General features: G+C 42.3%; 1 protein-coding gene across 4 annotated transcripts in view; it reads right to left on the minus strand.

Annotated features, from left to right (window-relative positions):
* Positions 1-24506, minus strand: part of CBFA2T2 (CBFA2/RUNX1 partner transcriptional co-repressor 2) — a 93380-nt gene that overhangs the window by 16412 nt on the left and 52462 nt on the right. For 3 of the 4 annotated variants that reach the window (XM_089673235.1, XM_089673232.1, XM_089673233.1), the window contains exons 2-3: positions 9298-9441; positions 1108-1349 (exon numbers count right to left, since the gene is read on the minus strand). In XM_089673235.1, coding sequence (XP_089529361.1) covers positions 1108-1349; positions 9298-9441 — 386 coding nt within the window. Of the gene's footprint in view, positions 1-1107; positions 1350-9297; positions 9442-14107; positions 14230-24506 lie in introns of those variants that run through there. The other variant, XM_089673234.1, reaches the window with a different exon arrangement.

Raw genomic sequence — 24506 nt, forward strand, 5'->3', positions numbered from 1 at the left:
ACGCTGGGCTCATCTTTTTCCTAGTTTACATTTCAAATCAAAAGTTCAAGGCTTGGACAGAGTTGGAAAGGGTGGTGACCAGTGTCACCAGGACATGAGGTGAAGGAAAATCCAAAAAATAAACGTCATTGACAACGGAGAAGAGGGGACAGCTCCTAACTATTCCCCACTCTTCCTAATACAATCCCACAGGATTTATATAGTGTCAAAAGTTTGCACAGCACTTCATATGATAAGGAAAGAGTGCAATACAACAAAATTCAAGAGGGTTAGAAGGCCTTGCTCATGAAAACTTACAATCTAAAAGGGAAGGGCAAGTAATAAAAAATGAGGATGAGTTGATGAAGAAAGTAAACGTTCAGTTGTTCAGACAGTGTTAGAATAGGCTTCCAGAAGAGATGAGTTTTCAGGAATTTCTTAGAGGTGGACAGTGTAGGACACAGCCAGACAGATAGGGGTAGGGAGTTCCAGAGGATGGGAGAGGCTCTGGAGAAATACTGAAAGCAATTGTAGGAAGAGGTTAAAAAAGAGCTAGAGAGCAGGAGGTCATGGGAGGAGTCAGGAGTATGGTTTGGATGATATTTTGAGACAAGGTTAGTGATGTACATTGGGACATATTTGTGGATGGCTTTGTATGGTGTTGTTTAATTTTATTTTTTGAGTGAAGAAAGTAGAGGGATTGGCAAGGAGGAGTGGTTGGTAAGGTGGATGAGTCTGGCAGCAGCATTCATGGTAGACTGAAGGGGAGATATCTAGTGTAGAGATAGTCCTACAAGGAGGAGTTGAAATAGTCAAGCCAAAACAACGGAGTGTATTAGTAGCCTGGCGGTGCCATTGTTAAGGAGGGGCATGCTCTGGAAATGTTATGGAGGTAAAAGGCAACAAGATTTTGACAGTGTTTTGATGTGGGGTTGAAAGGAAAGATAAGAGTCCAGGATCACATCGAGCACCCTGGCCTGAGGGTAGGGATGGATATTTGTGCTAAAGGTGGTGATATTGCCCTCACAACCTCTAAAATATAGGTTCCCATGGTATTTTGCACTGTATGTTCTGTATTTCTCCCACTCTGGCACTGAAATTTCCTCCCTTGCTGTCAAGCACACTTACCACCAAAGCAAGTACAAGGGTCCGGACTTTCTCTCCAATCTCAGGGGAGATGTCATTGCCAAACTGCTGCAGAGTGGTGAGGAACCTCTTGAGTTTGCTGAGCTGTCTCACCCCACAGGTAGCCGGTAGCTGCTGATTAGCCAGAGAGGATGAAGATGAGGAGGAAGGTCCATTGCTGGAACGCTGCGGAGGGGACGGAGCTCCATTCAGTAAAGAAGGAGAATGGTTCATGCCATTTGAAACTGAGGAATAATGAGAGAGATACTGATTAGTTTTGTGTGCAGAGTATTCATCAAATGAGCAGGGCAGAAAAAGCTGACAAGTAGGTGGCATGAAGATATCACAAGTAAAAATAAATTAGCATTGGACTATGGCAGTTGCATCCAGAGTATTTCAAATTCTAACTCAGATGTCCAGTAAGAAATAGGATTTCTAACTAGAGTTGGGACTATAGTGGTTGCAGAAGATGCAGCAAAGCTGGAGTAAGAGGGCTCAAACACTAGAACCAATCCTTTTTACCAGCTACATCCTCATAGTACTAGTAGGCTTATAAGAACTCAAAAAGTGTAACTTTGTCACTTTAAAACAGAAAGTGTATTAGGACAACAGAACACCCCCCCCCCCCTTTTAATTTCCATATCAAAGAGTGGTCAGTAGTCCACAAAGAGAACTAGGAATAATGATAACTGATAATAGTCAGCAGAGGAGGAAAGTACAGAAAATTATCAACTCACAAGCAGGGGCGGACTGACAACTCATGGGGCCCCTGGGCAATAAGGGATCATGGGGCCCCTGTGTCCTTGCCTAAACTCAAAAAACCCTATGAAAAAGGTACCAGGGGCATCTCATGGGGCCCCCTACTGACCCCGGGCCCTCGGGCAGTGCCCGAGTTTCCAAATGGTCAGTCCGCCCCTGCTCACAAGATTTCTGGCAGGCTCAATATAATATTTTTTTCCTTTATCAAACATATATAACAAAACACTTTCAATGGCACTTGTAAGAAACCAAAATAGAGCAAAAGAGAGGTTCATGGTTGAGTTTTACATATACTCTAAGTTAAAAGAGTTTTCTGCCACTTTATAAAAACTAATACATTTGTAAACTGTTTTTATATATTTTTCACTATTATAACATTTTATTTTATAAATAAAAACTTAAAACACCCAAGACATAGGATTCAAAGGTCATGGGTGTCAGGAACCATGAACCAGGCAGATACAGAAAGTGCAGTTAAAATCACACCTTTAATGAAATAGCAAATATAACCTAGATCAGGAATGTAGTCAAAACAGAAGCCAGGATTTGGATGCCAGAGCGGGAAATCAGATGAACCAGAGTCAGGAAACCAGAAATCAGTGTAGTCAGGAGCCAAAAATCAGTAAACAGGAATCGGAAGAGAAGTCAGCCAGACCGAGTTGTACACAGGAACACAGTGGAGATCATAGACCACACAATGATAAGGAGGAAATGAGCTAAGCTGCTAAAATAGCAAAAAGGGCTGGCTGTAGGCTGGACTAATGAGGCAGGTGATGGTATCCAGGTGAGTCACTGTAGAGACAACGTGTGGCTGGTAATTAACCAACAGCTGAGCAGTTTCTGAGCACTGAAAGAAAAGAGCTGCCCGTTATCCACCTCTCGTCCGGCCATTGTATATAAACGGCCAGACGGTGGCAGTGCAGGATCAGGTGGCCGTTTATAAATGGCCTCCCCGCCACTTGCTTGTGTGCGCTCCCTGGGAGTGCACAGCACTGCGATCCAGTGCCCGCTGTGTCCTCCGGACACAGTGAAACACCGATCGTCGTACAGGACCTCTGTGTGAGGTCCCGATCGTGTGATCACTTCTGACATCATTGCTTACTACGTGTGAAATCTGTGAATGATCACAGAGGTCACATGGTACAAGGCTATTCACAACAGTCTTGTACCATGTGACAAGCTGTGAGCAATCACAGCTCACACAGTAGTTCTCAATGGCTGCAAGAATGCAACCAGAGAGAAGGAGAAATGATTGCTTTTATAGCCTTTATGGGTGTAAAAGCAATCAGTGGAAAAAAAAAAAAAAATCTTCATCACCCCCCACAAGTAGTACAATGTCACTATGGTGACACTGTACTGCTAGGGTGACAGTATGTAAAAAAAACTAAACAAAACAAATATTATAAATAAATAAAATAAAAATGTAAAAAAAAAGTTAAAAAATTATAAATTTTGGTTATAAACTAATTTGGGTTATTTTTTTATTACCAAAAAGATAACAGAATAAATTTTGGCCAAGCTTTATGATGAAATATTATTTATTTGCAAAATTGTATAAGAAAATCACTTTTTTTCAAAATTTTTGGACTTTTTCATTTACATAGCAAAAAAAATAAAAAAAATCCCAGTGGTTAATAAATACCACCAAAATAAAGCTTTATATGTCTCAAAAAAATGCTAAAAAATTCATATGGGTACAGTGTTTCATGACCGCGCAATTGTCATTCAAAGTGTGATAGCACTAAAGGTTGAAAATCAGCCTGGACAGGAAGGGGGTAAAAGTGTCCGGACATGAAGTGGTTAAGTAACAGGAGCCCAGCCCTGATACTCGTTTTTTTAAAGACATAGCACAACAGAAGCCGATTTCTTTCTGTATCTCTCTTTCTGAGTGAAAAATAAGCTCAGAGATGGAGGAGGAAGGGAAGAGCCATTGCACTGACTCATTCACTTGTGTATGTTAGGACTCATGCACATGGCCAATAAGGATTATATGCTGCTTAGTTCAGTGTATTTCTAAGTTGGGTCTCAGGTGTTCCTGGATCAGCCACTGACAGGAAGCTCCCGTTGACGCAGACAGTTTGCATCCAGGAGCACCCATCCAACAGCTCATGTGCAAACAGCTGCGGCAGTGTCAGCCTGTCAATAAAGTGTTACTAAGCCCAGGACCCGGCATTCACTATATCTGGTCTCCCACAGTACACACAACATGGAAATGCAATTATTTTAGTAGATATAAACTGCTAAATGCCTTTTCTCATCAGCAGTTAGAGCAGTCTTTTGACTTCTATCAGTGTCCAGCTCAGCACTGGGTAAAGCTTGTAGGAGTTTTCATTCTCCAGTGACACCAATACAGTGATCAGTGTTAATAAAATGCACTGACACTTTACTAATTGCACTGGGCAGGAAGGGGTTAACATCTGGAGCAATCAAAGGGTTAACTGTGTGCTGTTTTACTTTGGGCTGTGCACAGCCATTCAAAGCAGTGTGCACGAGCTGACAGGGAGGAAAACGATTTTGCTTAAAAACAGTTCTCCCCCCTGCCAGAGATGCTCGGCAATCACCGGGCGCCAGCGAGCATTCACCAGCCGGGACCCAGTGATTGACAGCAGCGGTGCGCTTAGGGCATGTGTGCACCCCCTACCCAGAAATGCAAATTCACATATATATACGTGATTTTGCACAATTGTGCTGCCCTGTAGCAGTATTTCTACTATGGGGCGGACGGGAAACGGTTAAAGTCCCAATGGCTGAGGTTCTTTTTGGTACAGCTATAAATTCTAGGGATGTTGGCATCTATTATTTATTTATTACAGGTACTTATATAGCGCCATCAATTTGTATATATTGTACATTCACATCAGTCCCTAACCCTCAAGGGGTGTACAATCTGAGGTCCCTAACTTACATCCATACATACACATACTAGGACCAATTTAGACAGGAATCAATTCACCTACCAGCATGTCTTTGGAGAGTGGGAGGAAACTGGAGTACCCGGAGAAAACCCACGCAGGCACAGGGAGAACATGCAAACTCCAGGCAGGTGGTGCCTTGGCTGGGATTCAAACCAACAATCTTAGTACTGCCAGGCAGAAGTGCTAACCATTTAGCCACTGTGCTGCCCAATTGCTATTAGAAATAACTCTTGGTCATTTTCTCTAAGTCACTGATCCTGAACAAGTAAGCGGGATCAGCACCCAGAACAAGGTTTCAGATATGTACCTTCTGCCTTCTTGGCCGAAAAAACACCAAAAAGTACTGAAATCTGAGGATCATTCTAACAGCCAAGCTACTATTATTTTTCGGAAGATTTTGGCAGTAGCAGCCCACATATTCCCTTCATCACAGGTTTCTTATAAAAGTCTCTGGTCTTTCTGGGTTAAAAAAAATACCAACCAAAAAGCACCAACCAAGCTAGTAAAATTGGGAAGTTTATGATTTTAAAATGTCTCCATTCATGAGTCATGATACGGTAAGGTTAACGTTGAATCATCCACAGAACGCAAGCAAACAAAAAGCCAAATAAAACAGTGCGTACTCGGGGTGTTTTCACAATCGTGGAGTAGGTGTTCAATGTCTCCTAAAAGCCAAGTCCACACAAAACCGATTTTTATGCTTTAGGCGGACAGCAGAAAATGAAATAAACCATCTGCTAGTTACAGCTACTGAGGACACGTGTAGGGAACTTCTACGCTCTGGCTTTTATATGCAGTCGTTATTTACGGGGGGGGGGGGGTCACATACCCCAGGTATAGTCATAACAGGGGCAACAATAATACAGCAGGAGAGTGAGGCTTGGCACAGACTATTCATTTTGTTGTTTTTACATTCCTCCTTCCACATAAAGAAGGTGAATGAAGGAATGCCTCCACTAGCCAGGACATTCAGGGGCGGACTAACAACTCTTGGGGCCACCGGGCAATAGGGGATCACGGGGCCCCTGTGTCCTTGCCCATACCCAAAAAAGCCTATGAAAAAGCCAATAAAAGGTACCAGGGGCATCTCATGGGGCCCCCTACTGACCCTGGGCCCTCGGGCAGTGCCCTAGTGCTTGAATGGTCAGTCTGCCCCTGAGGACATTGTACTCTGACAGCGGGACTTGCCACTGTCACAATACACTGATCAGCAGCTGAAGATGACTGGGGGCAGTACCCAGTACATCCCAACTCACAAACATCCCCTTGCAGCTTTGCAATGGTTTTGGCAGTACTTAGCCTTTACAAGGGAAGCCATAAACATTCTGGATACTTTTTAAATTATTTGTCTTTTACATTTACAAGTCCTTAACCACTTCAGCTCCAGAGGATTTACCCCCCTTAATGACCACGCCTCTTTTTGCTACTCGGCGCTGCACTAATTCAACTGATAATTGCGCAGTCATGCAATGCTGCATCCAAACAAAATTTACGTCCTTTTTTTTACACAAATAGAGCTTTCTTTTGGTGGTATTTGATCATCTGTGTGCTTTTTATTTTTCACGCTATAAACAAAAAAAGGCCAAACATTTTGAAGAAAAACAATATTTTTTACTTTCAGCTATATAAAATATATCAAACTCAAAGTTGGTTATAAAGTTAGGCCAAAATGTATTCTGCTATATGTTTTTGGTAAAAAAAATCCCATTATGTATATTGTTTGCTTTGTGTGGAAGTTATAGCGTCTACAAACTATGGTATAGATACTGCAATTTACGCCATTTTTCTGCTATACAGCGCTGTGCTAGTTTAACGGACAATTGCGCGGTCATGCAATATGGCACATAAATGGAATTTACATCCTTTTTTTCCCCACAAATTGAGCTTTCTTTCGGTGGTATTTGATCGCCTGTGCGGTTTTTATTTTTTGCGCTATAAAAAAAAAAGCTGACAATTTTGAGGGAAAAAAACAATATTTTGGACTTTTTGCTATAAAACATGTCCAGTAAAAAAAATGCAAAAATCAAATTTAGTCATAAATTTCTGCCAAAATGCATTCTGCGACATGTCTCTGCTAAAAAAAAACCAATACGTGTAAATTAATTGGTTTACGTGAAAGTTATAGCGTTTACAAATGGCGGGAAAGATACAGGGATTTTTAAAAAATTTTTTATTCTAATAATGGCGGCGATCAGCGAATTATGGCGGCGATCAGTGACTTATGGCAGCGACCAGCGACTTATGGCGGGACTGCGGCGGACATTCTGACATTGGGGGGTACTGACTTGGGGTCACTGACATCCCCAAAAACACTAATACAGTGATCAGTGCAAAAGAAAAACACTGACACTGTACTAATGGCACTGGGGAGGAAGGGGTTAACTTTATTTTGCAGGGAAGAGTTATCTGTGTGAGGGGGAGTGTTTTACTAGGGGGCGGGGGTGTGTACTGGACGGGACAAGGCTGATCGAGAGAGAGAAACTCTTTCTCGATCAGCTCGTCCTTGAGCTGTCAGGGAAGTGACAGACAGCACAGCTACTGCAGCTGTGCTCTCTGTCACTGTTTGCCGCCGATCGCCGGGAAACAGCCGGTAAGGACCGGCTGTGACCCGGCAACTGACATCCGCGGCGGTGATCGGCGGGATAGATAGGGCGGCGACGCGCCTCGCGCACGCCCCCTATCTGTTTACAAAACACACATTTTAAAACGTGGTTTTGCCTGCCCGTGCCGCCCTGCCACCGTATTTCTACAGTGGCAGGGCGGCAAGTGGTTAAAGTGGTAATAAACCCAAAAACAAATCCTGATGTAAGGGGTGGACTCTGATGGAGACCCAAATGTAAAGGGGAATCATATATTTATTAAAAAAAACATTTTTTTTTTCGGTCCGAGTATTTGTAAATCTTTCAATGCTGCCCTTAAAGTGTTACTAAACCCACAACAGAAACATCAGTCTGTATATGCAGTAAAGGAAGCACATTATACTCACTGTGGAACCTTAGGGGTTAATCCTCCACATTGTGTAAAAAGGCTGTTTGATCTTCTCTGATCCTCCCCTTATTCTACTGTCTCAAATCCATCTACTGATAGTAAAGAGCTTTAGGAGTCACTCTGCACATGCTCAGTTTAGTGGTATGGCTAAAGAGCTTTTTTTTCTTCGGAAGGGTGCATGTGATCGGTACAGGGCTAATCAGCGCTGTCCAGAGGGTCAGGAGTTATGCAGCCTCACAGGACAGTCAGAGCGGAATGAAAGCTCCTCCTACAAGCTTTAACCAGTGCTCAGCTGAACACTGATAGAAGTCACAAGACTGCTATATACTGCTGATGAGAAAAGGTATTTAGCAGTTTATAGTTACCAAAATAATTGTATTTTGGCAACTTGGACACCCTCCCCTCTCATTCACTTTTCTCTTTTTTCCTTTCTTTCTCTCCTTTTGGAATGGAAGCATCATACTGCTTTGTTTCGTTCGTCATATACTGTAGCTCTGTTAGGTTTTGATGGTTTCAGTGGATTTCAGACATGTGCTAATGTGTTGTTCAACCTGTTCACATTCTCCAATCACAAAATTGTTGTCAATATTTGTATATTGCACCACTTTTCCTATAAGTGGGACATGTTCATTTACTGTATGTTTTTCTATTATTTATTTATTTTAGGTACTTATATAGCACCATCCATTTACACAGCACTTTACATATATATATATATATATATATATATATATATATATATATATATATATATATATATATATATATATATATTGTACAGTCCCTAACCCTCAAGGGTTGTACAATCTAAGGTCTCTAACTCACATTCATACATACACATACTAGGGCCAATTTAGACAGGATCCAATTAATCTAGCAGCATGTCTTTGGAGTGTGGGAGGAAACAGGAGTACCCAGAGGAAACCCACGCAAGCACAGGGAGAACATGCAAACTCCATGCAGGAGGCGCCATTGGTCAGGAATCAAACCCATGACCCATTTACTGCAAGGCAGATGTGCTAACCACTAAGCCACTGTGCCACCCACTATATGTTTTATGTTCAATTTGTACCTGCAACATATGTGCAACAAATGATTTGTATATTCGACAACCTTTATTAAAAACATTGAAATATAAAATAATTGTATCTCCATGTCCTGTGTACTGAGGGAGACCGGATATAGTGAATGCAGGGTCCGGGGTTTAGTAATACTTTAAGGAAATGTTTTGAGACTCCAGGCTTAGAGGTAAGCTCAGTTGATTTGCAGCACTGGGGTCTTAGGTTCAATTCTTATTTGAAGTGCTATCTTGTGTGGTGTTCATGTGTGATTCTCCCAGGTGCTCTAATTTGTTCCCACAGCTACTCAAACCGATCCAAAGAGTGTATGTACCCAACTAGACTTGATATTTTGATGTCATTTAGGGTTAGGACAGGGAGAGATGTGGATGGTGCAACATAGTCTATAAATGAAAGTATATAAATGCAGCAAAAAAAAAAAAAAAAAAGTATACAAAGTGCAATATACGTACGTGAGGTGGGTGGAAACGATACAGGCCTTGGGCCAGATGGATTCACTGGTGGCAGAGGTGCCATGGTGGGAGGTGAGGATCTTGAATGAATCTTCACTTCCATGGGGGACCCGGGCATTGCTGGCACCCTCTTGTCTCCAGGAACTACAATGTGACAGAGAGGGAACAGTATGAATACAGAGACTGCTAGATACACACTCTATTAAAGCTAAAGATTATTGTACATTTTGCCTTTCCTGGTTCCTCCTTCCCCCCACCATTGACATAATGAAATGATTAAATAAAACCTTTACATTGTGAGAAGCTCAGAGTGTGCAGTGAAATCAGAGTAAGCAAATTTAGTACAACAGGGAAGCCTGTACAACTGGGCAAGACTGAAGGGAAGGGTGGAAATCAGCTTTAATGGTCTACTTTTACTGTGCCAAGACCAGCATTTACCATTTCCTTCTTTTTAATGATGTACTTTAAACCAGGGCCGGGACAAGGGGTGGGCAGGAGGGAAAACCACCCAGGGCGCAGGGTGCCGCCTCACTACATGCAAGCTACAGATCAGTGGTTAGCAACCAGGGGCCACTGTTCATATCTGTACTGACAGCTATTGCTCTCACACCATCCTCCAATATACATAATCTCCACCCCATCTGCCCAGAGCTAAACCAAAAACATACTGTGCATGTGCAACTGCCTTCTGGCCACAAGAAAGAAGTGATTAGCCGCACAGAGGCATTGCGCACTCCATGCCAACCATGGGATGTTGGAGTGGAGCAAGGGGCCAAAGAATGGGCACAAGGTGGTACACTCATTCTATGGCATATATTAGAAGGGGGGTAGAGGCTCTGCATCCTGGCCCTGGGCACTTTATGAACCTGTCCCGGTACCCATTTAAACAAATATACTGTATGAGTAATTTATTGCTATAGACCAGGGTTCCTCCAGAGGTTACTAGGTGTTCCCTGAGCAATAAGCAAGTTCTGCCCAGATAAGTTCCCACTGACACCACTGATCTTTTTAGCTATCTGAAAGGGGGGGAATCCCTCCTAATGGCCAGAAGTGTAAGAAAAATTCCTCCCACTGACCATCACACTACATATCATGAGCTGTAGGTATAGTAGGTTTTAGCAGAAGTTTCCTGAGACCCAAAAGTTATTACAAGGGTTCCTCCATGTTGAAAAGGTTGAGAAAGGCTGCTATACACATTCAATATCTTTTGCAGCTTGACCTGCCTACACACAAGTAGCTCAAGTCACACAAGCCTTCTAAATTGGCTACAGACAACCAGATCTGCAACGGAGAGTTGGCTATCCACATCAATGAGATATATCTGATTGATATCATGTTACAGCCATATTGTGTGGATGACAGTTGAGGTTTCTATGAGGACCAGATTCCTACATCTTGTACCCAGACCTGGATGCCTCCATAGACAACATAGGTCATAGCCTCAGGTGGCAGAGCTGTTGGGATGGCACTCATCCAATCGCTGGGGTAGAAGGCTAAGCACAAGACAGTAGGATTAGTGGTAAGAAGTTTAAATACACTTCTTCTTCCACCCATATCCTAGTGGTTATCTCTTGCTCCCAAAAATGAGGGCACTGCCAACATTGGCTGACATTCATAGGTAAGGTCCACATTATTTTACCAAAAACCGTTCTGTTCATAAAGCTTTATCCTGTATTGTTTTGACTACTTTACCAACACAGTCATCAGGAATAATGCTTTTCAAACAAGGATTGGATTAACCTAGGTCAACCTAACCATGTCAAAGCACATTATTCAAACTTTGGATGTTTCTAATAGTTCTTCCAATTTTCTTGGCCAAATAATGGCCCATCCACAGACTTCAGTATATTCTGTATTTAGCCACTTTACCAAGCATATTTTAATTATAGAATTTCCAGAAACAGAGTTTTTACTTGATGAAAGCCTATACAAAAAGATCACTCAAAATTTTAAAAAAATATCAAAATCTGTAGAGAAGAAGAATCCATTTTGGAATGGATCTGACCACAGAACAGGCTGAAATTTGGTTGCTATAGGCTGTCAAACATTCTGCGTAGGCCTCAGTTAATAGGGCTTAGGGTCACAGAGAAATATTCAGTACACAAACAAATAATGCCCCATGAAAAAAAGGACTTGAAATCTTGAACTAAAATTCCCTGACTGTGAGCTTTCCAGAATCCTCTCTGTGTTTTTCCCTGAGCGCTGTGGTAAAACCACTTTCCATCTGTTTCCCGTTTCTGCCAAGCTGAGGTTTTCCTCTGATATTAACCTTTACAGTGCCAAAATGAAAATAGTGCCCAGGATCAACGCATCCAGATTGTCATAAAAAGCTGCAATTGCCAGATATACATTTACTGGACACAAAAAAAGAGCTGCATATAAAGATTGTTAATGCAACAAGACCTAAAAGTCAGAAGTTTCTAGGATACTTGTTGGCAATTTAAAATATTGTCAAGACAGTTTGTTGTTGAAGAAGTATGCTTAAAGAGGAACTCCCTCACGTGTTTGATCTCCTTTTACCCTTTTTTGAGTTATACACAATTCACATACTCACCCACCCAGCAAATCCAGTGTTGTCCTGCTATGATCTACCACACTGCTGTCACACATTGGGTCCCACACCGCCATCTTTATTTCTGATGACATTGAGAGCTGACTGTCTCTGATGACAGGCTGCCACGTCAGCCCTCCTCTGGCTGCCTGTACGGAACCTGAAGCATCCTGGGATATGTTACATGCATCATCCAGGAGGCTACAGGGCAGAAAAGATGACATTCTAACCTAGGCAAGAATTGTGTCTGGCAGGAGGGATGGTCAGAAAATAGGAGAAAGAGCAATAAACAAAAAAAAATTGGTGGTGTTTTTGATTGTGGGAGGAGAGGGGTGCAATGATGCCTAGTACACCTACTGAGTGATTCTGAGAGGGAAACTATATGCCCCTCCTCAGTTGCAGAGCCAGCACAAGGGGAGAGCAGGAGGGGCAGCTGCCCTGGGTTCTGTGGTATCATGTGAACAGGAGGGAAGGGAGCACCACTTCGAGAATTCCTGCCACTCACAATAAGATGACAAGATGCTTAGCATGGGAAGTGAGAGGCGGAAGCAAGTACGCAGAAGAGTCCTGCCACTGCAGCAGTCCGTCATTGGGACTGTCATATTGGGTGTTATGTAGCTGGTGAGAAGCCAAAGTGCTGAGAGGGCTTCCCTTGTGGCTGAGTGCAGAATTCCCCTGAAGGTAGGAACAGGGGATGCTCGGCCCAGAGAAGCATGGGTTGCGAGCTGTCTGGAGCCTGAAGAGCTGGGATGAAGAGCTGCAGAGCTGATGTTCCCCAGACATGGCAGGCAGAACTTGGCAGCAGGTATATGTTCCCCAGATATGGCAGGCAGAACTTGGCAGCTTCTGGATGCCTATACGGGCTTGTTTTTCTTGGAATCTGTGAAAGAATATTTGCAAGAGCTTAAGGACATGCACATTGCTTGTAGGTTCCCAGGAATTTTCTTCTGATGAATACCCCTTCCACTTAATAAGGTACTGTACTTGCCTTCCCCTTTTCCAACAGTCCAGAATGGATTCCACTGCAAATTCTATTTCTTCTCCAACCAAAACTGGAGCAGGAGGAGGCTCTTCCCTGCCAGGAAAAAGAACTGGATACAGCTGGTTTCAGCAAGGACACATAAAAAACTGGGTGAATTTTATAAGAACTCGGCAGTGCTAGCTCGAATGCCCCAGGATTCACTTCTCTCTTGATTTCAAATGGACCAATTCATTTTGGCCCCAATTTTCGAGAGGGACAAGAAAGTTTTGGGTTTGCTGAAGAGAACCATACCTTATCCCTGGCTTTCAGAACAGGATTTCCTCTCCTCTTTTTGTCATAATACTTCTTGTAGTCTTCCTGTGCCTTCTGTATGGCACCTTGGAGCACCTGAGTGTTTGAATGAAATTCAGCCTGTTCTGGACTGCAGGAACTGGTGCATCAGGAATGACATTTGGCAAAAAGCTGGGGTGAAATCCATAATTTGGTAGCAGCGTGTACAGAATTATTGTAAGCAAACTCGGCACAGGGAAAAAGGGACATCCAGTTGTCCTGAGAAAAGGTACAGAAACATTGGAGGTACTGCTCCAGATTTTGATTGTTTATTTCCTTTTGACCACTTCTTTGGGGATGGTATGCCCCCCCCCCCCAGATCCAACATCGTAAAGATCTGAGCTGTTCGGAACCTCTGGAAGAATTTCGGAATGAGAGGGAGTGGATATTGGGTGTGATCTTTTTTCTCAACAAAGAAGATGCCAGCACCAGCAGGGGAAGAGGAAGGATGAATAAATCCCTTTTCCAGGGACTCCATATTGCCTTAAAGCTTCAAGTTCTTTCTCTGAAAGAGGGAAGATGCGTCCGAATGGGATTTCAGTCCTGGGGAGTAATTTGATGGGGCAATGATAAGATCGATGGGGTGGAAGGATATCAGCCTTTTTCTTGTCAAAAAGGTATAGAAACTCATAATATGTGGGTGGAACATTCTGGTTGGCACTGGGTACAGGCTGCACGGTCAAACAACTTGTGTAGTTTCTGGATTCAGGAGAGAAGCAGTGCTGAAGACAGTAAATGGGCGTGAAGGAAATTTCCCTCTTGGCCAAATCAATCTGTGGATTATGGGCTCATAGCCATGGGAGGCCCAAGATGACTGGAAACATGGGTGAACAAAATACATCAAAGCAGATGAATTCCTGATGGCCCAAGTCTGTCAAGGTGAAAATTGTTATAGTATCTTGTGTAACGGGGCTTGAACTAGGCATAGAACCATCAGCCAGATGTACCTCCATTCTTTGCTTCATAGTGTTGAGGGGAATATGCAATTTCTTAGCCAATGACAGGTTCATAAGCAGCTTCATACACCAGAGTCAATTACTGCCAGGACATTGACCTCCCCTTCCGCCACCTGTAACAAGACAGGAAGAATACAATACTTTGTAGGAAGAAACCCGTCAGGGGGGCTACAGTTTCTGGACGTCTGACCACCGCTGGTGGCCATCATGAGTTTTACATGGTCAGTTTCTATTTTCATCATTTTTCTTCTATTTGTTACACCTTGAAGCAATAAACTAGTATCTACGGTATCACGCTATGTGGTGTCCCTTATTGGGCTCTCTTTACCGAGAGCCTCCACCTGCAGAACCTGTTATAAGGGATCCCAGACAGTGATACGCAGTAAGGTCCCCGGAGTACCCCACTCTAGACAAGACCGGATGGTGTGAGATCCTGACCCTATCCTGGCAGCAGTGACCATTACCTTACCTGGTGAGACAGGCTAATCTCACATGCGCATTTTTGACGCATTTCTGGTGAGTGCACATTTCATTTATTCTACACTCATTGTTTGTTACACTGGATTTACTCCCCACGCACTCATTAGGATCTATCGGATCCCCACGTGGGCTTTTTTCCAATATCTTGGGACATTCCATTCACCTTTTTCACCGTAGGGTGATTTATGACTCTGCACTTGATTCTATATCATTGATTATTTGATAGTTTTAGGTCTACTTATTATGCTGTTTTAGTACTATTATGCTCAGTTCTTTATGTACATTTAGCACTGCGCCCTTTTGTATGTATAGTGTTTGGAAGGTTGGATTTGGTTGCCTTTTTTGGTGTTCTAGCAGCCATTTTTGGAAGTTTCAGATAGCGCTCGCTTACCATCCTTCTGTACTTTATAGTTTAATGTATACAAATTTAAAAATCAAAGTAGTACTTAACGTTAAAAAGTGCTGTATTATAAAACATATCTAAAACCAAATGATCATATTCACCTAATATTCACACTAGTTATTTTCAAATGCTAAAGTGTTTAATAAAGTACCAGCAGATGTAACAGATTTTTGGGGGGATTTTAATACTGAATAGTTCATATAACTGGGGTGTGGAAGGGTTTGTGCTTTCCTTAACTAATTTGTGGTAAAACATGTCCTTCTTTCCTAGCTCTAAAAATCGACTAATTGAAAACCAAATTTAATAAAATAACTATATCCAGAGACAAAGGAAGATGTAATTTCATGCATATCTTGATGTTCCCAGGCCACCAGGAAAGGGAAGGAGGTATGGTGTAGATTAGTACTGCCTGAATTCCTGGCTTTACTGAATTTCCAATGCAGTGTTAATAAAAGGCAATTTCTGCTCATTCATTTTTTCATTATATACTTTTATTCATTGCATACTAAAATTAATGAATTTCATTATATACTTAAAATTTCTCAGGTTTGTGAGAGGTTCACTTTAAATCGACATCTGAAATAATCTTCAGAAGGTTACATTTTATGAACAGGTATTAATAAACGGGAATCAGCAACAGTTTTCGACTATGAATAGAAGATACAGATATCCATCCTCTAGTCTGGTTGACTCATCAGTGACCCGTCACCTCATGTATGAAATGGTTTCAATAGCTATGCATGTTACTCAACCTATAGGTCTCTCTTCTCAAAAATTTATCTACTAGCAACATGGGTTTCTGGATCCTGTAAGCAACAAACAATGCTGTAAGCATAACTAACATACAATATTTACTACCATCATTGAAATCTATTAAACAAGGGGATTCTGTAATAGTTTGCAACTATGGATAGAAGATACTGATATCCATCCTCTATTCTGATTGACTCTCCAGTGACCCTTTACCTTATGAATGAAATGGTCTCAATGACTATCCATGTTGCCCAAACTTCCGCCTTCTTTTTTTCAATAGTTAACCTACTAGCAACATTAGGCACAACATTAATCAGTATTTACTTCCATCTTTGAAATCATATGGAGATAATGAAATGTGGAGCAGGAGTTTAATGGAAAATTAGGATGTCTTCCATGCCACACCTGCCACATACTAATGAAATTAAACACTAGTCCCAGGTCCCCCATTCTGAATGCTAAACATCACACCATATGCCAGTCCTACGGGCGATAATATGCGCTGTAGAATCAGTACTTGTAAAGGAATTAAAGAGTTAAGCCGTGCAGTTGAACAATAAGTATCCAGCTCAGAGGCTTCCTTGGGAAAATCCCACTATTTCATTATGCATTCCACTTTTCTCTAGAATTGAACAAAAGATTTATCAACCAAGGCTCAAGAGGAAGATCATAAAAACAAGTCTTTTAATAGTTGGGACTAATCTACTTTAAGATTGCTGTCCAATTCTTAAATCCTCGTCTTTACTGGTTAGTTATGGTATGACACCAAAATAAAACTTGAGTCTTGCCAATCAGGACACACAGAAAATAGGTGTGATCATAAAAAGTAGGGTGTAGCGCTAAAATATCCGCATAAGAGAATAAAAAGCAAGTGCTAAAATCAAATGACAAAAACCCATATGAGTGATGACACAATGTGTAAACGTGTCAGTAACATAATAACAAATAAGTGTGCAAAATAAGACAAGTCATATATGAGCATAACTAACCAGTGACAAAGTGCTAATAAACAAGTCACTGAATGGTGACCAGTAAAGTGAAAAGTGCCAGACACAGCAACCCCAATGAAAGTCCACAATTAAGGTGCATGGGAGATCTTGATGATCATCGAAATCCAGTGATCTGATCGAATATTATGGTGATGTGGTATAAGGTGATAAGATTGCGCACTCACCAGATACGCAAACACAATGCGCATTTAGAGATGATAATCTCAGAACACTGGAAATCCCTTAATGGTCTGGTCAGGTGCCCCTCAACGCCTGGTATCCACTATAACATTAGATGCAGCCGCTCTGTGGATGTTAGTAGCTCACAAGGAGCCCCAAAAAACAGAGGAGGCCAGATAGTGTAAATCCATATAAACAGATGATGTTTTATTGCGAATGTGCAGCATACAGGGAGAAGGAAACAGAAAACACTGACCATCAACAGGTGTCCAAGATGGCCGCTAGAGCCCTCGCGGCGCCAGCGGCGCGATGTCACAAACACTGTAGCTCCCAGACGCGTTTCGTGCAATGGCACGTAGTCATAGGGGTTCGCCTAGAAAATAGGTGTGCTCAACCCTTCATGACCTTTATCCACTCACAGAACACTGGTGCTATGGCAAGGCTGCTGTTAACCCACAAAACAAAATCCAACATGAAAGAAACCAAAAATCCATTGCAGATCCCTTTTTGCCTTTATTATTTTTAAAGGCAAATAAATCCATATATGTCCAAGGTGGTAATGCATTTTGGCCATTAAGTCATTAATCACAGCTCATGATTCTTGCCTTAACAGATGAAACGTGTTGGTATCTTAACCATGTATGGAGTTATATGCATTTAAAAATAATAAAATTTTTATGTGGATCTGCAGCAGAATTCTGGCTTTTTGTATGATGCAGTACCAATTAAGTCTGTCATGTATCTAAATTACCATACCCAGCATAGGATGAAATAAGACCATGAAATTTCCAACATGTACCTTTGTGGTCCTTCTGAAAGTCCTAGGACACCCAGAACCTGATGTGCTCAACATGCAAGACCAGAATGAATGCCTTTTATTGTACATCCTGTGAAAGTAGAATTAAAGGCACTGAAATGGATGCCATATTTCAGGTCTGTAGACTCAGGCTTTGCTCAGAGTTCTTGGAGCAACACATAGTCGGGTTTTGAATCAGAGGGTTGAGGAGTGGATTGTTAACATATAAGTTGCAGCAACCAAAGGTAAGTACAGAGATTTGGAGTTCATGGTTGCATTTTAAAAAATTTGGTTTGAGGTTTAAGTGTGAAGTTCCTTCACTTCCTGTCTTCATGAACGCTCTCACTGGGCCAAGAAGTAGGAGAGAATCTAACAAGCCACAGACATTAGTAAAACTTATAGAGGTTCCAACCCCTCCCCACTCTATCTAAAGTTAATTTTAAGATCTTGATAGATTTTTGAGAGGTTGAAACTATTGTCAGGTTTTTAGTGCTGTCGGTGTCTCCAGTTAGGTTGGCGTCTCCCGTTAGGTCATTGGGAATGAAAGTAATGGTAAATACAACATTTTTAGTTGCCACCACAACAGAATAGATAGGGAATCTTCCAATTTGGCCATTTGTTAAACATGACAACTGTGTAAGAGGGGATTTCCCTCACATTGGAAAGATATTCTCTCACTTCATGTTGAGGTCACAAGATAAGAGGCGAAGGGAAATCTCCCTAATAAGGCACAGTTTAACCCCCCATCACCCCCAATATTTTCAAAGTAAAAAAAGTCTTGGCTTGAGGTACTTTAAAGCATAGGTAATGTTATGCCAGAAAGAAAGAATAAGGTTAAAGGTCAAGATAAGTGTTAGGGATAGGCAATATGTAAGTGGGGACAAAAGTGACTTTGGAATATGACCAAGCACTGAGGTTGGCACCAAAGCATAACGTACAGTATTTTGTATGCAATGCCACATTCTCACGCACTGACAGATGCATATCCCTTAATAAATAGGAGGTAGCAGAATCTGTACAATCTTAAATGTATAATTTTTTTCTCATCTTCAACTCCTTAAGTTGCGCATAGTACTTATCTGCTTATAACTGCTCAATGTGGTAACCCTTACAAGGAAAACCTATCTTCATCTTCTAAAAATACATGGTTATCTCCACAGTCTCTAAGGCAACCTTTCTCAACCCTTTTAACACAGAGGAACCCTTGAAATTGCTTTCTGGTCTCAGGGAACCCCTACTAAAAGTTGCTATATCTTCAACTCATGATACAGTAGTGTGATGGTCATTGGAAAGAATACTTCTTACATTTTTAGTTATCGGAAAGACATAGCTAAAAAGATCAATGGAGAGGCAGAAAATGCTCATTGCTCAAGGAACCCCTAGTAATTGTTGGAGGAACCCTAGGATTCTATGGAACCCTGGTTGAGAAACCCTGCACATTGTAGTTTCACAATTAAATACGTTTTCCGTCATGATGAAAAATTAACAAAGTGGGCACAGACATTTGTTTTTTTAAACAGTTGGTAGAGTTATTTCAAGAGACATACAATGGAACTTGTAGAGTTTGTGACCTTACAGAAAAGAAGTTTGCAAGGATAAATGACCTCCTCACAGCCTACTTATGCGTGAAGTGTAATAATGCAAGGTTTTGTTGAGTGAAGGACTAATTGAAACACAAAAAAGAAGTCCTCCCCTCCCTCCTTCTCATATGTCTGTTATACACAGGAGTCAAGGACAACAGCTGATGCTGTGACAGTCACCTGCAACCATAGGGGAGGTCAGAATGCAATGCTAATTTCCTTAAGAGACAATGGAAACAGATGAGCGTTGGTGACTGGGATTAGGAGTAGCACAGGCTGCACCTGGTGTCAGTAGCGAGGGGGAGGCATGGCGCACATCTGTTACTAGACAATAGCAAAGTGCTTTTCCACCTCCTCCTCACTCTTCCACGCACATGGGTTTATCTTGGGCTCAGCTGATCCAGAGATGCAACAGGTTGGAGTGAATTTTTATTTTTTACCGGACACATCAAGCACCCTTTGGGGAAAAACATCTATTACTCAGAGTGCCAAGTAGTTAACCCTTGACATTTAACCAGCAGCTATAAACTATATTTCAACTGCACAACAAGAATAAAATCATATAATGTAGTGCCATCAATTTATTGCACTTTATTATATAAGTAACTGTAAAAAAATAAATAATACATAAATGATCAAAATTCATACAAAACAATTCTGTTCCTAACATTGAGTTTAAAAAAAATCTTAATTAAGGGTAAAAAAATATTAAACAAAAATATACAATGATACATATCCCATAATCTTTTAAACCTGGACCCCAAAAAACTATACGTAAACTATAAATAAATATTAACAAAAAAGTAAAAAAATATATATACAGTATATAAAAATAGGGCACACTCGATAGACCAGCTGCTCTTTTTTCTGCCACCACTCCTGATTCTAAATGCATTCACCCTCATGGATTTCTTGCCAAAGTTAAAAAGGATATTTGTTGGCCAAATTGGCCCACACATTCGCCATGTCAAGTTGCGGTATGCACCACGCATGGTTAGATGGGAAATTAGGGAGTCTGTAACATTCGCTATGTTTGTAATACAGTGAATTCCACTACCAAAGTCACCGGTAAATTTTAGACATTCAGCTTTTTCAGATGGGAAATTATTTGATCAATGATTCTTCATTGAGTCCTAAGGAGGACCTGCCATGTTTCTGCTCCCTCAATGTTCACCACACTCAACTGTACATCCGATGCACTAAACTGCCACCCTGTCAAGCCATTCTTCTTTTTCAGAATTGAAAGTCTCCAAACATTTCCTTGTGTGGTGGTCTTCAAGGACTTCTGTTCATGGTAGGAGACGAATGATATACAATGGCTTCAGGTCCACCAATGTAGATGTAGGGCTTATCAGAGCTACTGGCCCATCCAGTTCTGCATATCGCAGAAATCTTGTTAGTTTCCAGCCTTGCTGATTGCACCCATACCAGTCCCTTTCAGATTGCATCTCTGTAGATTGTATATACCCCATCAGTCCCTAATGTTGCAGATTTCACCCATTCTGTTAGATTTCAGCTCTGCAGTTGGTACCCATCCAGCCAGTCCCTGGTCTTGTACATTACACCCATTCAGTCAGTCCCAAGCCTTGCAGATTGCGTACACCTATCAGGGGAGGACTGACCATTTGGAAACTCGGGCACTGCCCGAGGGCCCGGGGTCAGTAAGGGGCCCCATGAGATGCCCCTGGTTCCTTTTTCATAGGCTTTTTTTTGAGTTTGGGCAAGGACACAGGGGCCCTATCAGTTGTCAGTCCGCCCCTGCCACGTAGTCAGTTCCCAGTCTTGCAGACTGTACCCAACCTGTTACTTACTATTTTCAGACTGAAGTACATAGGGCCCTGGCTTTTGCAGGAGCAATTTCCTCTGGCAACAGGATTTTGGCACTGCATGCTTTTGGCACAGGACAGCTTACTGTTGGTACAGAGGCTAGGATGAGGCTAACAAGCAGCAGAATAGAAATTAAACGTTAAGAAATGATTTGGGAATTCAGTTAGTATTAGGCTCACTATGGGGTTCAGTTAAAGCATTACTAAACCCCGAACCCTGCATTCATTATATTTGATCTCCCACAGCACACAGAACATGGAAATGCAATTGTTTTAGTAAATATAAACTGCTAAATACCTTTTCTCATCAGCAGTATATATCACTCTTGTGACTTCCATCAGTGTTCAGCTGAGCACTGGTTAAAGCTTGTAGGGGGAGTTTTTCATTCTACCCTGATTGTTTTATGAGGTTGCATAACCCCTGACCCTCTGTCTGGACAGTGCTGATTGGCCCTATGCTGATCACATGAACCCTCCCAAAGAATAAAAAAAAACTCTCTAGCAATACACACTAAACTAAGCATGTGCAGAGTGACTCCTAGAGCTCTGTACTATTGGTAGATGGATTGGGGACAGTAGAAGAAGGGGAGGATCAGAGAAGACAGGATCAAACAGACGTTTTACACAATGTGGAAGACTAACTCCTTAGGTTCCACAGTGATTATAACAAGTATGCTTTACTGCATATACAGACTGGTTTTACGGTTGTGGGTTTAGTAACACTTTAAGGTTAATGCCAAATGTCTGGGCAGGTATAAAATACACTAATTACTGCTGCAATACCTAAAGTTGATCTGGTATCACACTTGTTCAGTACCTGCACAGCAGAGCTCAGACTGGGAGAGGAAGAAGTAACACAAGGAACCATTTAGTCCATGTGCTTACAAGGAACATGCTGATAGGAGGAGCAAGCAGAGAGACAGAGAGATGAGCTCAACACTGTGCCGCTTCTCAGTTCACTGCCCAATCACAACTGATGCGAGTCCAGGATGGCCTGTAGCTTAAATACCGGCTACATGAGTGAGGACATCTAGCAGAAGAAAAAACTATGGTAAAATCTCCAGATCAAAAGGTGAATATTGCAGCAAAAGCTGGTTTGTTATGTTAACTTTAATGAGCTGCTCATTTTCATCTTCTTGTTCTGGAGTTCTTAACAAAGATAGAGTCTGAAGAAGTGAGCATAATGTGTCTTTTGTAGCCAGGAGCTTACAGCTTTGTAGCTTCAGAGACCTGATAGGGTCAATAAACTATTTTGGTAACTGCCGAAATAAGTGTTAGCTGGAGTTGTGCTTTAAATTCTTAGATCACTTATGGAACATCCATCTGAATCTACTAGTCCATCCACCACCACCCTCTCCACTGATTGACAGCGCTGCTCTCCAAGCGTGGCTATGTTCCTCCTCCATAGATACAGTGGAGGATTGAATGTAGCCATCCTAAGACAGGACGTGTGTTACTATCCGATCACCAGAAAACTACTGCAGCCACCACGTCCACTGATTGGTAAGCTACAATGGATTACATTTTTCAGGGGGTTTTGTTATGCCGTAAAGCAGACCTTGTATTGAAATGCATGGTACCACGCTACAAAAAAAAACCAACAAAAAATCCAATGTAATGGGATCCGGGAAAAGATGAAAACCCCAAATCCCATGAGAATGTACCTCGAATGCTTTTTTTTATTTTGCGTAGTGTTTTTAATAGGGGGTGAGGGCCTACTTCCGCCACCCCCCTCTGCCAATCCCTCCACTGGCTTCCGATTGCGCAACGGATCAAATTCAAAATCCTAACACTGACGTACAAAGCCATCCACCATACTGCCCCGAACTACATCACTGACCTAATATCCAAGTACCACCCAACACGCACACTCCGCTCCTCACAAGACCTCCTTCTCTCTAGTTCCCTGGTCTCCTGCTCCCATGCCCGCCTCCAGGACTTCTCCAGGGTGTCACCCATCCTCTGGAACTCCCTGCTCCAACCCATCAGATTATCACCTACTCTCCTCTCCTTTAGGCGCACCCTGAAAACCCATCTCTTCAGGGAAGCCTACCCCACCCCCTGCTAACTTGCCATCCTCCTCCACTCTTCCTACCACTCCATCCCCCACAGCTATCTCCTCCTGTACCACTATCCCCTCCCTCCTAGATTGTAAGCTGGAAAGAGCAGGGCCCTCGATCCCCTCATGTTTTGCATTGTATTGGTATTGTTCTATCACATGTTCTGTCCCCCTTTGTAATGTACAGCGCTGAGCGAACTATTGGCGCTTTATAAATACTGTATAATAATAATAATAATAATAATAATAATACTAAATAACTCTAGCTCAATTTTGCCAATTTAACCGGCCGGCCTTAATGTACTGTGGATGGGCACCCGCTGTAGGCAAATCAACGTACAGATATGTCACTGCCTACTTCAGGGCATGCACCAACACCCCCCGCTAGTGCCCACTGCGATTGCACACAGTGGGTGTCTGTCAGCAAGTCCCAGCCAATGATTCACAGCCGGGACCTGCTGATCAGCAATGTCCTTTGCAAGGATGAGAAATTGATAGATCTCTTAGTACGGGTGTCGGCAACCCGCGGCTCTTTTTCACCTTTGCTGCAGCTCCGGAGCACACTGCCCACCAGGTGACAGGCAATAGGGTCTTCTGTGTGCCGGGCGCCCACTCCCCTCCCTCCTCTCGGGCGGCCGCCCCAAAATCAGGACTCTGCAGCTAGCCCAGCAATGGGCAAACTACGGCCCGGCGGACCTTTTAATCCGACCCGCGGAGCGTGGCAAACATTGGCTGTCAGGATGTAGGCGGGGCAGCGTGACGAACTCCTCTCCTCTCACAGTCTGCCCTGAAGACCGGAACGGCGCGGGAACACGGCGAAAGGAACGCGCGGAGCAAAGGTAAGTGAATTGACACAATATGGGGAATGAATTACTATAGGGGGGATGAATTACTATAGGGGGGATGAATTACTATAGGGGGGATGAATTACTATATGGGGGATGAATTACTATGGGGGATGAATTACTATGTGGGGGATGAATTACTATATGGGGGATGAATTACTATATGGGGGATGAATTACTATATGGGGGATGAATTACTATATGGGGGATGAATTACTATGGGGGATGAATTACTATGGGGGATGAATTACTATATGGGGAATGAATTACTATGGGGGATGAGTTACTATATGGGGGATGAATTTTCAGTTTGAAATTTATTTTGAGAGCCACATTTTTAAATCGTGGTTTTGGCGAGATTTGGCTCAGTTGAAAAAAAAGGTTGCCCACCACTGACCTAAGGCTATGATTGTGATTATGACAATACACTGTGGCCCTGATTAACCCTTTGCTTACTGGGCCCTTAAACCGCCTTCATG

Source organism: Staurois parvus, unplaced genomic scaffold (assembly GCF_062004578.1).
Source record: "Staurois parvus isolate SC_StPar_1 unplaced genomic scaffold, SC_StPar_1.0 ptg000137l, whole genome shotgun sequence".
In the NCBI taxonomy this organism is placed as follows: Eukaryota; Metazoa; Chordata; class Amphibia; order Anura; family Ranidae; genus Staurois; species Staurois parvus.